The 12,248-nt window shown below is 42.6% G+C and overlaps 1 protein-coding gene across 1 annotated transcript in view; it reads right to left on the bottom strand.

Annotated features, from left to right (window-relative positions):
• LOC118083207 (calpain-8) overlaps positions 1-11,562 on the bottom strand; it is a 41,628-nt gene extending 30,066 nt beyond the window's left edge. Inside the window, exons 1-7 of the mRNA XM_035111417.2 lie at positions 11,281-11,562; positions 5,829-5,898; positions 4,801-4,919; positions 4,357-4,490; positions 3,071-3,239; positions 1,871-1,954; positions 261-346 (exon numbers count right to left, since the gene is read on the bottom strand). Coding sequence (XP_034967308.2) covers positions 261-346; positions 1,871-1,954; positions 3,071-3,239; positions 4,357-4,490; positions 4,801-4,919; positions 5,829-5,898; positions 11,281-11,517 — 899 coding nt within the window. The 5' untranslated portion in view covers positions 11,518-11,562. The remainder of the gene's footprint in view (positions 1-260; positions 347-1,870; positions 1,955-3,070; positions 3,240-4,356; positions 4,491-4,800; positions 4,920-5,828; positions 5,899-11,280) is intronic.
• Between the last annotated feature and the right edge of the window lie 686 nt (positions 11,563-12,248).

The raw sequence follows: 12,248 nt of genomic DNA, 5'->3' as shown, positions 1-12,248 counted from the left end.
TTTTCCATCCTGTCCTGTGTTTGTCTCAACCAGCTCTGTTTCCATTCTGCTGCAGTTCATATTCTGCCCCAAAACACATTATTCATCTCACTGTCTGCTGTGGCAAAATTAGTCAAGTTACATTGTATTTACATTATTCTACCCCATTCGTTTCAATGCAAAGGATGCATAATGCAAATGGGGGGGGAACAGAATCAACTGCATATCATTTGCGTACTGATAGCAACAGTGAATACTGATATATACTGATAATAATATACTTATCACTCCAGGCCCCGGCCCACTCCACTTCGCCCCATGGATTTCTCAACCTGACTAATTTCTCCGGACGGCTGCGGTAGTTGACCTGTGGGAAGCACCACAAACAGAACATCAGGACTTAATAACCCCCCTCAGTGTTGCCATCCTGTTAGATGACAGTCCTGTTTAGAAAACATGCTGTGAGAGTCAGTATGGTGTAATGGTTAGAGTGTGGAACCTTAGAGACAAAGGTTAAAATCCCCCCTCAGCCCCTGAAGCTCATAGGGGACCTTGGGCCAGTCACCACCTCTCTGCCTCACCTACCTCACAGGGTTGTTGTTAGGATAAAATCGGGAGAGGGAGGAGAACCATGTGCACCAGCTTAAGTGACTTGGAGGAAAAGGTGGTATATGAATAAATGAATAAATTCATTAAGAACAAAAGCAATGCTTGCGAAAGTCGTAGCCTATGGCAAGTTTGTTAGTGCTACCACAAAACTCAAGGACTCATGAATTGGATTTTATGGGACACACTGTACAATCCCTGAAACAGCAAGTTTTCCCCAGACACAAATTTTCTGAAAAACCTCCAGGGACTTCCACACAGTCCCCAGAAACGTGTTCCATTAACTGGCTGTTCTTAAATGTAGCCAGCTCATCCACTGGGTGGGTGGAACTTTTGTCCAAAACATCAGCCCTAAAATGATGGTTTTTCTCCTTCATTGTAATTCTACTGATAAGTTATGGGTTTTATTGTTATGTTATGTTTTTGAAACCGCTTTGCAAACTTCAGTCTTAAGTGTGCTGTAAGTTTTTTAGAGGGAGGGTTAAAAGGAGTGCACTTTCACAAACTATTTGTGCCATTTAGTATTGTTAGGAGTTTGTGAGTGCAAGACCACTATAACCTCCAGATCAACCAAAGGTTAGAATTAATCAGTTATTGGAATGTTAAGATTTGGGTGCCAGATTAAACTGTATTAAGCCCGATCTGTGTGTGGCTTCAGCTGTGTGCTAGACAATGCTCCCCTGGAATCAACAAGTGTTGAAAGCTAATTAAGCAAAGCTAAATTCCTCACGAGGTTAAAGCCTGGAGGATGAGCAGTTAAGAAACCACTCAGAGTTAGTTAGAAGATAAGCCCAAAGCTCAGAGAGGTTAGAGTAGGCATCCCCAAACTTCGGCCCTCCAGATGTTTTGGACTACAATTCCCATCTTCCCCAACCACTGGTCCTGTTAGCTAGGGATCATGGGAGTTGTAGGCCAAAACATCTGGAGGGCCACAGTTTGGGGGTGCCTGGGTTAGAGTGAGGACTTATATGAACCAGAAGCTGAATAAAAGCTGCAGGCAGGCCATGGCTGGTGTCTGGGTCTGTGGAAGAGCAAGACCTCTTGGAGTGATAACCCTGTGAACTCCTCCATCATAGGCTCAGGTTGTATATATGTGTAAATAAACCATATATCATAAAGATACCTCAGTCTCCACTGTGCCTCATTTTCCAAAAGGAAACAAATATCCTGGAACCTTGCACTGCTCAGACACTTGGGGTGCTGTACAACAGTGTTAATTTCATGACAGTTTAGTTTGTTAAAGCTCACACACACAGCCAGACATGCACACACACTATATTTTTACCTCTTCTGCTCCAGTAACAGAGTAAGCATGACCTTTGACCAGCTTCAGACTTGTGATTGCTTCTGTTTCAGCTGCACTGGTTATCTAAGGCAATAAAATTATAGTAAAAACACAACACGGTACTTTAAAATAATAGAAGAAGTGATGTGCTGGGGTGGGGCAGAGCTACTTTGCTAACTTCCCAGGAGGTGGGTCTCTGCTGCTTACCAGGAGGGGCAAGGAGCTGTGGAGTGCAAACACACCCGCTCCACTAGTGCATTTGCCTCTCCCAGTAAGCAACGTCAGCCCACCTGCCAGGAAGCAAGCACACTGGCTCCACCTGGTGAGCTCCTTCTGAATCATAGAGTTGTAAGGGGGCTTGTAGGCTATCTAGTCCCACTTCCTGCTCAGTACAGAAAATCAAATGTACATGCTGGAGCATCTACAACTAGGGTTGCCAGACTCAATAGTGGACAGGACTTCTGTGCCTTTAATTGCCCTGCTCTCTTTTGAGTCTGGAAACCTTAAAGAGAAACCAGCAGACCCTTTGCTTGGAAATTAAACAAAGGGTCTGCTGGTTTCTCTTTAAGGTTTCCAGACTCAAAAGAGAGCAGGACAATTAAAGGCACAGAAGTCCTGTCCACTATTGAGTCTGGCAACCCTATCTACAACAGATGTCTGTCTGGCCTTTGCTTGAAGGCCTCCATATCCATAATTGGTTCCATATCAAACTTCTATTTCCATCGATAGATTTCTTCTCATATTCAGCCAAGCTCTACCATCCTATAACTTAAACTCTTTAGATCTAGTCCTGACTGCTGCCCCCTCACCAGCCCTCATAGCTGCCAAGTTCTCCCTTTTTTTAAGGGAAATTCCATTATGCTGAATAGGCTTCCTCGCGAGAAAAGGGAAAACTTGGCAGCTATGCCAGCCCTAGGAACAGAGAGAACAAGTCTTTGTCCTCTTCTGCATGCTAAACATTCTTTCCTCATGGGACTTGTTTTCCAAACCCCTGACTAAAGACCAAGTGTGGATGCAACCATTGTCAAGACACCAAGTGCATTTTTCTAGCTGTAGGGCTTGATGCTGCTTCCCTAAAGTGGGACAATTGCTGTTCAAGTTCATGCAGATCTTCGTAACACAAATATCTGCTGCTAGCGTTCTATCGTTTCACTACAACATAGGTTGGAAAAAACAATGATGATGATGCCAGTAACTCACATCAATGGAGCAACCCAGCAGTGAACCAGCTTGCAGGGCCTTCTGGATGATTTGATACAGGTTGGACGGAGCTTTTCTCAGATCATATGATTCACAGATGCCACCAGTGAAATCTTCAAAACCTTCTGCAGTAGATCCTCCAGCAAGAGCCTCATATGAGCCATTCAGCCTGCAGTATGGATGGTGAAGAAATTGGTCTATCCACACTTCTCTAAGTGTTTTTGAAACTTTGCACTCCTCTAAATTTTGAAATGTGGCTCTCCAATCAAAATATGTGTACAATAATGTGCACATTAGTGGGGGGGGGTGCGCCAAAAAAGTGTACTGTATATGAAAGGAGATAACATGCAAAAAGGATTTCTATTAGATGAACATTCATTGCAAAAACCCATATCCTAGGCAAATGAGCATAATGGTCACCAATCCAATACGTTCAGAAATCCAGTTTAACTTAAACTTACAATAACTTATAATAAGACTAAACCTTAACACTATGTACAGAATACCACACCAGAAGGAGGAGAGATAGAAAGAGAAAGTGAAACCCAGGCTCCTTCTGGCCTCTTTTTATAGTCATCATGACCTTGACAGAAGAGGTAACAAAACCAGTTTCAACCAGCTGTACTTCAGAGAAGCTATAACGGTAACCCAAATATCATGAACCTTCTGCTTGTTTCTTTCACACAGAGAAGCTTACAGAACCCTCTTGAATTAATTAGAATAGGAAAGATCTCTGCACATCAAATACTTCCTGCACTAAGAAATGCATAGTGGCATTCGAGTGATGAAAACCTTACCATCAGCTGAGCAACACTGTTGGCTACAGCCCTATATCCACTGGTAGCATTAGAGCAGGGGTCAGCAAGGCTTACCTTGCCTGGGCTGGTTCACTGCCGCGGAGCCCCCTCCATAGGCTGGATTGCAGGCGGGCGCGAGTGTGGACGCCCGCAATTTCTGGTGTCTGCACAGACACAATTTCCAGCATCTGCACATACATGATTTCTGGCATCGGCGCATGCACCGATGCGATTTCCAGTGCCATGAAAGCAAGTCCCTGCACCGTGCTGCGCTGCTTTAGCGCAGCGGATGGGAAATCACCGAGCAGGTGGCTCAGTTCGGGGGTGGCTCGGGGGCTGGTAAAATGACCCCCGTGGGCTGCTTGTGACCCATGGGCCTTAGGTTGCCAAGCCCTGCATTAGAATCACATTGTGCAGAAGGTAGAGTGTGACTGATAGGCCTCATGACAGCTGCCTCCATTGAGCAAAATCTAAGAATCATTTGCTTACTTGGCATAGGCCTTCTCCAACAGGGCGCTCCAGAACTCATTGCCTTCTTCAGAGTGCAGGAAAAGGAGCTGCCCATTTTTGGTGGGGAGCCGGTCATCCACAACAACATCTACCCACTCGCCGTACTGCCAGAACTGACCAAAAATAAAAGGGGGAGGGAAAGCTCATGTATTGAATATCCGGCCATCAAAGGCACTTCAAGCTGGATTCAACATATAAAATCATGAGGCATAGCTAACCACGTTTTACACAATGCTTTATCTTTTCTTGTGCAAATAACTTTTAAGTTTGCTGGGTGAAGTCATATAGAGAGCTGGAATATCTGGCTGAGGATGGGCAAAGTCCTGCTGCCTTTTCCAGGACATGATCCTGGTTTTACATTGTTGTCTACTTTTGCTGAAGTGTCTCCTACTCTATATACACAGTATAATATGGAAGAGATACCTGGAAGTGAAAAATCCCAGCGTAGTTCTTTTGGAAACTCTGATCTTCGGGAACAACTCGGCTTAAAATTTCTTGATCCAACGTGAGAGATGCAATAGCTGCCAAAAGCCAGCAGTCTCCTGAAAGAATCAGGTTCAATGGGAGAATTGGACATTGTAGCATATGAACCTATTAATGTTTTCATTGCTGTTAAATTATGGAAACGTCTCATTTCTGTCACCGCCATAAGCAACTTGCCCTGTGTTTCAAATGGGCTTGCTGATTTATTATGCTTTAAGGAATTCAACTAGTACATGTGGCAAGGATATAGAAATTTAAACTTATTTTAAATGCCATGCGCTGTAAAATAATGTTTTTAAAAAGGGCCTTTGTCATTTGAAAGCTTTAGCAGGAATATTGGTCTATGTGTACAGGTGCAAATTGCCTTCGAAGATCCACTTTAAACCATGTTATTCTGGCAAAGCTTTTAAGGCTAAGCTTTTCTTTTCCTGGTGTGTTCTGGTTATTATTATTATTATTATTATTATTATTATTATTATTAAAAGCAGGTTGTTTGTACAATATATGGAAAGCACCCTGAGTCTTTCAAGTTCTCTTGAGAGTTGCCAGGCTGATATTTCCTCTAATTTTTGTTATTGACAAAGAGACAAAGTTTAATGAAAGAAACCCTTAGAGACAGCCTGTCTCTTATTCCTCTAAATTAGACAGGACGTGCTAGTTTTGAATGAATGAAAAAAGAAAAAACCTTACACAGAAGATGAAAATGAGGGTGAAAACTACCTCAGCTTCCTAGACTAGTCATTGGGGGGCATGTGCAAAGCAAGCAATAAAGTTTGGGTTCAAGCGACATGTTTCACATCCTGGATTGATATTCCTTCTTTGATATTTATCTGGCTGACATCTCTGGAGCTTCTTCTTTGCACTCACCTTTGTACGTCTAATTAAAACATGTATGGTTTGGTGTTTGTGATGGTTCCCTCCTTCCCCACCCCACCCCAGAAGACGGGGGGGGCAATTAAGTTCCTTACCCAGGTCCCCTTGACAAATATCTGTACGAGTGGCTCCTCCCACAATGAACTGAGGGTTGGGGACTAGCTCCTGAAAACAAAAATAAATTAAATATTACATTTGCATGCACACCATTTCTCAAAACCCTGCACCAAAGATTATTCCTAACTTGTGATGTTTTAGCATCTTGGTCACCTGCAGATTTCCACTGAAACTGAGCTCTTCCTGCAAATTCAGTGCTGCTCAAATGCAGTAAATTATTATCTCAATTACCTCTGCTAAGATTGGGAGGAAAATTTCATTCTGTTTGCAGTTAAATGTGAACCTACCTAATCAGCATGTTGCAGGGGTAGGCTACCAACTTGAATAAAATAGTGCATAAGTGATCACATGACACACACACTATTTGAACTTTGTGAGGGCCTGGTGACCCGGAAACTGCAATTAATCCAGAATGCGGCAGCTAGACTGGTGACTGGGAGTGGCCGCCGAGACCACATAACACCGGTCCTGAAAGACCTACATTGGCTCCAAGTACGTTTCCGAGCACAATTCAAAGTGTTGGTGCTGACCTTTAAAGCCCTAAACGGCCTCGGTCCAGTATACCTGAAGGAGCGTCTCCTCCCCCATAGTTCTGCCTGGACACTGAGATCCAGCGCCGAGGGCCTTCTGGCGGTTCCCTCACTACGAGAAGCCAAGTTACAGGGAACCAGGCAGAGGGCCTTCTCGGTAGTGGTGCCCGCCCTGTGGAATGCCCTCCCACCAGAGGTCAAAGAGAATAACAATTACCAGACCTTTAGAAGGCATCTTAAGGCAGCCCTGTTTAGGGAAGATTTTAATGTTTGATTGATTTCTGTATTTTAATATTTTGTTGGAAGCCGCCCAGAGTGGCTGGGGGAACCCGGCCAGATGGGCGGGGTATAAATAATAAATTATTATTATTATTATTATTATTATTATTATTATTATTATTATTATTTTATTGTGGGGGGCGGAAGCCCCCACAGCCCCTATGAGTTAGCTTCTACAGCATGTTGGGAGAAGGAGCTTCCAACCTAATGGAGTCTCTCTCTGGATTCAAAGATAGAAGTTCTTGGACTATGTTATAGGACTGAACTGCATTGCTTGCTACACTTGAGTGCAATGTGTTACTTTGTTACTTTGTAATGTTTAATTGTAACTAGTTTTAAGACTGTTCTGCAGTACTGTACAGTGGTACCTCGGTTTAAATACAGTACACAATTGGTTCTGGAAGTCTGTACTTAACCTGAAGTGTACTTAACCTGAAGCGTACTTAACTTGAAGCGAACTTTCCCATTGAAAGTAATGGAAAGTGGATTAATCCGTTCCAGACGGTCCACGGAGTACTTAAACTGAAGCGTACTTAACCTGAAATGAACTTTCCCATTGAAAGTAACGGAAAGTGGATTAATCCGTTCCAGGTGGGTCCGCGGAGTACTTAAACTGAAAGTACTCAAACCGAAGCGTACTTAAACCGAGGTATGACTGTAATGCTTTCAGATTCATTATTGGGGTGGAAAGCTCATTTATTTCTACGTAAATTCCAGATTAGGAAATCTGCTGAGCACTCTAACACAGAGACCAGAGCATCATTGATGACGCCACTTAAAACTTCAAGATAACTGAAAAATTAAGCTCTGGTTGATTTGTTGAGGTTAAAAAAAATAGTCAGGACACATTCTTAAAACTGCAATTCTAAGCATACTTACCTAGGAGTCAGCTCCACTGTACACAGTGAGTATTACATTTGAGGAAACATGCATAAAATTGCATTCTTTGTCTATTCAGCATAATAGTTCACATAATTGTAGGCAGGTGCGTAAGTTCTCATTATTTTACATTCTAAGAAACAAAGGGCTCATGAACGTATTTCTTTCAATGTGCCATTCTGTCTTGTTCTGAAAATGATATCCAAACTGAAATTTGGAATCCTCAGCAGTGTTGCAAAACAATGACTATTTCTCTGCGCTACAATTCTGAAGGTCCTCGCTCCCAGGACTCTCACCACCACTATTCTCTTTTCTGGAATAGTTTGAAGCAATATGCAAAATTTAAAACACGAAACAATCAATAAAAGTGCCATTCATTGAACAAACTACCCACAGCACCACTACCACTAAAAGCTACATAAATGCCTAAATGTTTAGGAGCAGATATAAAGCAGCGGGTCTAAAATCAAACACGAACAGCCTGTTGAAATCCCTGTCAAATCCACACAGACAAAGGAGTTTGTTAAAAGAAAATAAAAGAAAGAAACCTGCTCTTGATCCAGGCATACGGCATGCTATTCTAAATGTAGGTGAAAGACTGCAGGAGGTAGATTGTTCTGGGAATGGGGAGAAGCCAAGGTGTCACAGCTTTTGAAAGAGAAGTTTTCATTTCCCACGTAGCTGTAACTGGAAGACTCTCTGAGTCACACTATCAGATCTTGAGATGAGTTTGCTGTTATTATTATGAGAGGTATTTTGTGATTTCATTTTGTATCTTTCTGCTGTAAACCACCCTGTGATCTTCGGATGAAGGGTGGTACATAAATTTTAATAATACTCTATTGGCCCGAATATAAGCCGCACTTCTTTTTTCAAAATTCCAATCGTGAAAAGTTAAAGTGTGGCTTATATTCGCGAACTTACGCCACCAGCAAAGCGGTGCGGCTCCCACCCCAAAGAGCAGCCCGGGATTGCCAGGCAATGGTGCCCGCCCAGTCTGTGGCTCCCAAGCCTTCCCCAAGCCACCGAATTTTAAAGGTGTGGCTTATTTGCGGGTGCGGCTTATATTCGGGCCAATACGGTAGTAATAATCATAATTCCACTCAGAATTGTCAAAATATCAGCATTACTTTATACTATTCGTATGGTATCCAAGATTGCTGGGTGAAAGAATGTGGTTTTAAAAAAATCTGTAGCTGCTTTGAGATACAGTGGTACCTCGGGTTAAGAACTTAATTCGTTCTCGAGGTCCGTTCTTAACCTGAAACTGTTCTTAACCTGAGGTACCACTTTAGCTAATGGGGCCTCCCGCTGCCACCACGCCGCCACTGCGTGATTTCTGTTCTCATCCTGAAGCAAAGTTCTTAACCTGAGGTACTATTTCTGGGTTAGCGGAGTCTGTAACCTGAAGCTTCTGTAACCCGAGGTACCACATTTATTTTAATGTATTTATATCCCAAGTTGGGATTCAAGGCAGCTCGCAATTTAATAAAAAAACCATCATTATAAAATACAAAGTAGTAAGAACAAAGCAGTTAAGAACAATAGTAGTTAAAATACAACATAACACAGTAAGAACCAGCAGTAGAATACTGATTACGCTGATAACAGCCCAGTGGTCAGCATCATATGCAAGGCTGCAGTTATGAGAGAAACAAAACCATCTTTGGGTGTTCATGCTGTGAACCCCTCCATTGTAGGCTCAGGTTGTATATATGTGTAAATAACCTACATATCACAAAGACACCCCCATTTCCACTGTGCCTCATTTCCAGAAGGAATCACGAACCCTGGATAAATGACTGGAACTCCATACCACTCAGAGATTGGGGTGGCACACAACAATACTGAAAATAAGCTGCAATCGCTTTCCTGAGAAACAGTCACATGTTTTTTTATTGTTCTGTTCTTCTCATTGCATTTGAATCTTTCGTAAGTGCCTGGAGAGTAAAAGCCTTTCTAAGGAGGTGTTTGTTCCTTGATTGTTTCATTAAAAAATGTAGTAAAAACGGCATATGCAATTTCACTGAACAGTAAAACTTTATGAAGGCAACTGAAGGCACACACCCCATTCCATCCACCCTGCTGTTGACAAAAGACCTCTGCACTATCTGAAAATGCTTCCAAAACTAAAGAGAAGTTTAGGAATGGCTTTCAGCCAGACCTCATCACATTTCACATTGCCATGCACACATAAAGAAACTTAGAAGAAGGGCTCAGTGGCTTTGCATGCAGAAGTTCCCAGGCCCAATTCTCAGCATGTCCAGGAAGAACAGCGACTCTCCTTCACCTGAAATGTAGTGCTGCCAGTTAGTATATACTGAGAGAGATGGACCAATAGTCTGACTCAGTAAAAGGCAGCTTCCTATGTTTATGTGATCTATGAAACTGTACCAGAGAAGGAAAAGACAATGAAATTGAAGTCAAAGGAAAGCGATTGAAAAGACCGTTTGGGGGGGGGGACGTGCTTGGCAAAACAAAAAGGTAGCTATTGTTAAAGAGAGTTTGGTTTTTAAGCTACTTTCATTTATTTTGCAATTTGGCTTTGAAATACGACTAGTATGCGGTCTTGCAAATGTGCAAACGAAATGAATGGCCTGATCTGCAGCTCGTGGACTAATGGGATCAGAACTTTGCTCTCCACCAGATTCTGCATTCCTCCCAATGCTGGGGTGCAGTTCTCAGCAGTTGTGATACAGGGCTTGTCCACACTTACGCTTGTCCCGTGCCTAGAAAGTTCGTGACTGAGCTGTTTCCCCCTCGCACCACTCCTTTCCCAAGGAAAACCAGCTCTTTAACAAATGGCAATCCACAAAAACCCAATTGCCATTTGCTCTAAGTGCTAATGTATGGCTTTCCCTGGAGGTGGGAGAAATCAGCAGGACAAGATGATAAGCCCACTCAGAAAGAAGCCTCACTGAGTTCAATGGGACTTACTCTCAATAAAACAGGTAAAGGATTGCAGTCTAAATACATGTTTTGTAAGAAAATAGGGATAAATATTTTGAGAGAAAATACTAATTTAAGAGAGAGAGAATTAAATACATATTTAAACAGTATTTTCAGAGGATTTGAAGACTAATGCGGAAACAGAGCAGAATGGAATTACATCTAAAAACCTGCAGAAATGATACAGACACAGAAAGGTTTTCCCTCCCCGTTTTGACAGTTAATGTGCTGTCAATGTGCCTTTGAAACAGTATCTCTAATAGCACAGCGAAGTTTAAGCTTATTAAAACCTCAGAAATTGGCAGAAGGAAATCCCCAAAGAATATATTTCCAGGCATTCTCAACACTGAATGTAGCCAGGTGTCCCTCATTCCAAACCACCACAACCTCAAGAACATAATAAATGGCTCTAATTTTCACACACTATATTTCCATGCAATATATGAAATGTCCCTTAATCCAGACATTGCCACTCCAAAAGCATCCCTGATTTTAGACGCTCTGGTTGACAACCTTATCAGTCCCAAAAGGACAAACCATTGGAGAAGAAGCTTCAGCATTTCTATTCTTGATCTGCAAGATCAAGGTGATTGGCCACTAGAGAAACATTAAAACAAACTTTATCTAGGGTTCAAAGTAAAATTACTATGTAATAATTTGGATTTCTTCTTACAGGCCAGTACCTTTGCTTTTTTGCATACTATTACAATCCTTGTGAGTCTGAAGATGACACTTGGATGAATGAAATGTTATCTGAACCTGACCGATTATGAACACAATGTAAAAATCTTACCGGAGGTCGTTTCCAGATAATGCCCTGAGTTTTGGGTGAATAAGGCCCCAGATCCCTGTAGCCAAGAACAGAGGGGCAGCCGGGGAATTCCTCGTCTTTGAAGAGAGTGCCAGACTGTAAGCACTGCCTCTTCAGAGCTTCAAAATCCTGTTTTAAGTATTTCATGGCATTCTGGTTGGAGCCCAGACCTTTCAGGGCTTCCTTCTCCCTGGCCAATTTAATCGCCACGTTTGCCATAGCTCTGGGCTCTGTGCGAGGCAAAAGAACACAGCAGGTCCTAAAGCTAAAATGCAAGGTGGAAAGTGTGGCCAAGTGAGGGTGGAATGAGCAAGCACATCACACCGTGCAACACCCTCGAAGAAGGAGGAAACATTCAAAGGTAAATATGTACATATGTACACAACTTAAGAGGGAAAGGGTCAGGATGATGGAAGCGAAAGGCAGAGAAAAAGAATATTCCAGTGGCTGTAGCATTTATTCAGTTCCCTCCATTTGTATGAGGAGCAGATACTAGCTTTCTAGTCAGCTGTTGAATTTTAAGATGTGTATAGGAGAACTGAGACTTTTGCAGGTAGGGGAACAAACCAAACAAGGGAAGGGAGTGAAGCTTGCTGGACCATTCAGGACAGCCCATAGAAAGTGCTCCTTCACAAAGCACATAGTTAAACTGTGGAATGTTCTCACTCAAAGAAGCAGTTATGGCGGCAAACCTGGATGGCTTTAGAAGAAGATCAGGCCAATTCATGGAGAATAAGGTGTAAGCCTGCGCGGTGTGTATGGGCTGCCCAAATGACAAGACCAGCCCCCGTCTGCCTTGCTGATGTGGTCCAAAGGAAAGCAGAGCAATATGTTTCGCTGCAGGAGTTGCCAGAAAGACGTGTACAAGACACCATTCAACCATCTTAGGGACTCCATGCTCAATTTGTGTAGGGTTTACTCCTTAGCCTTCTATTCTCCCAAAGATATCC

Source organism: Zootoca vivipara, chromosome 3 (genome assembly GCF_963506605.1).
Source record: "Zootoca vivipara chromosome 3, rZooViv1.1, whole genome shotgun sequence".
NCBI classification, from domain to species: Eukaryota; Metazoa; Chordata; class Lepidosauria; order Squamata; family Lacertidae; genus Zootoca; species Zootoca vivipara.
The sequence above is the reverse complement of the archived record's forward strand: the minus strand, read 5'-3'. Positions and strand labels throughout refer to the sequence as shown.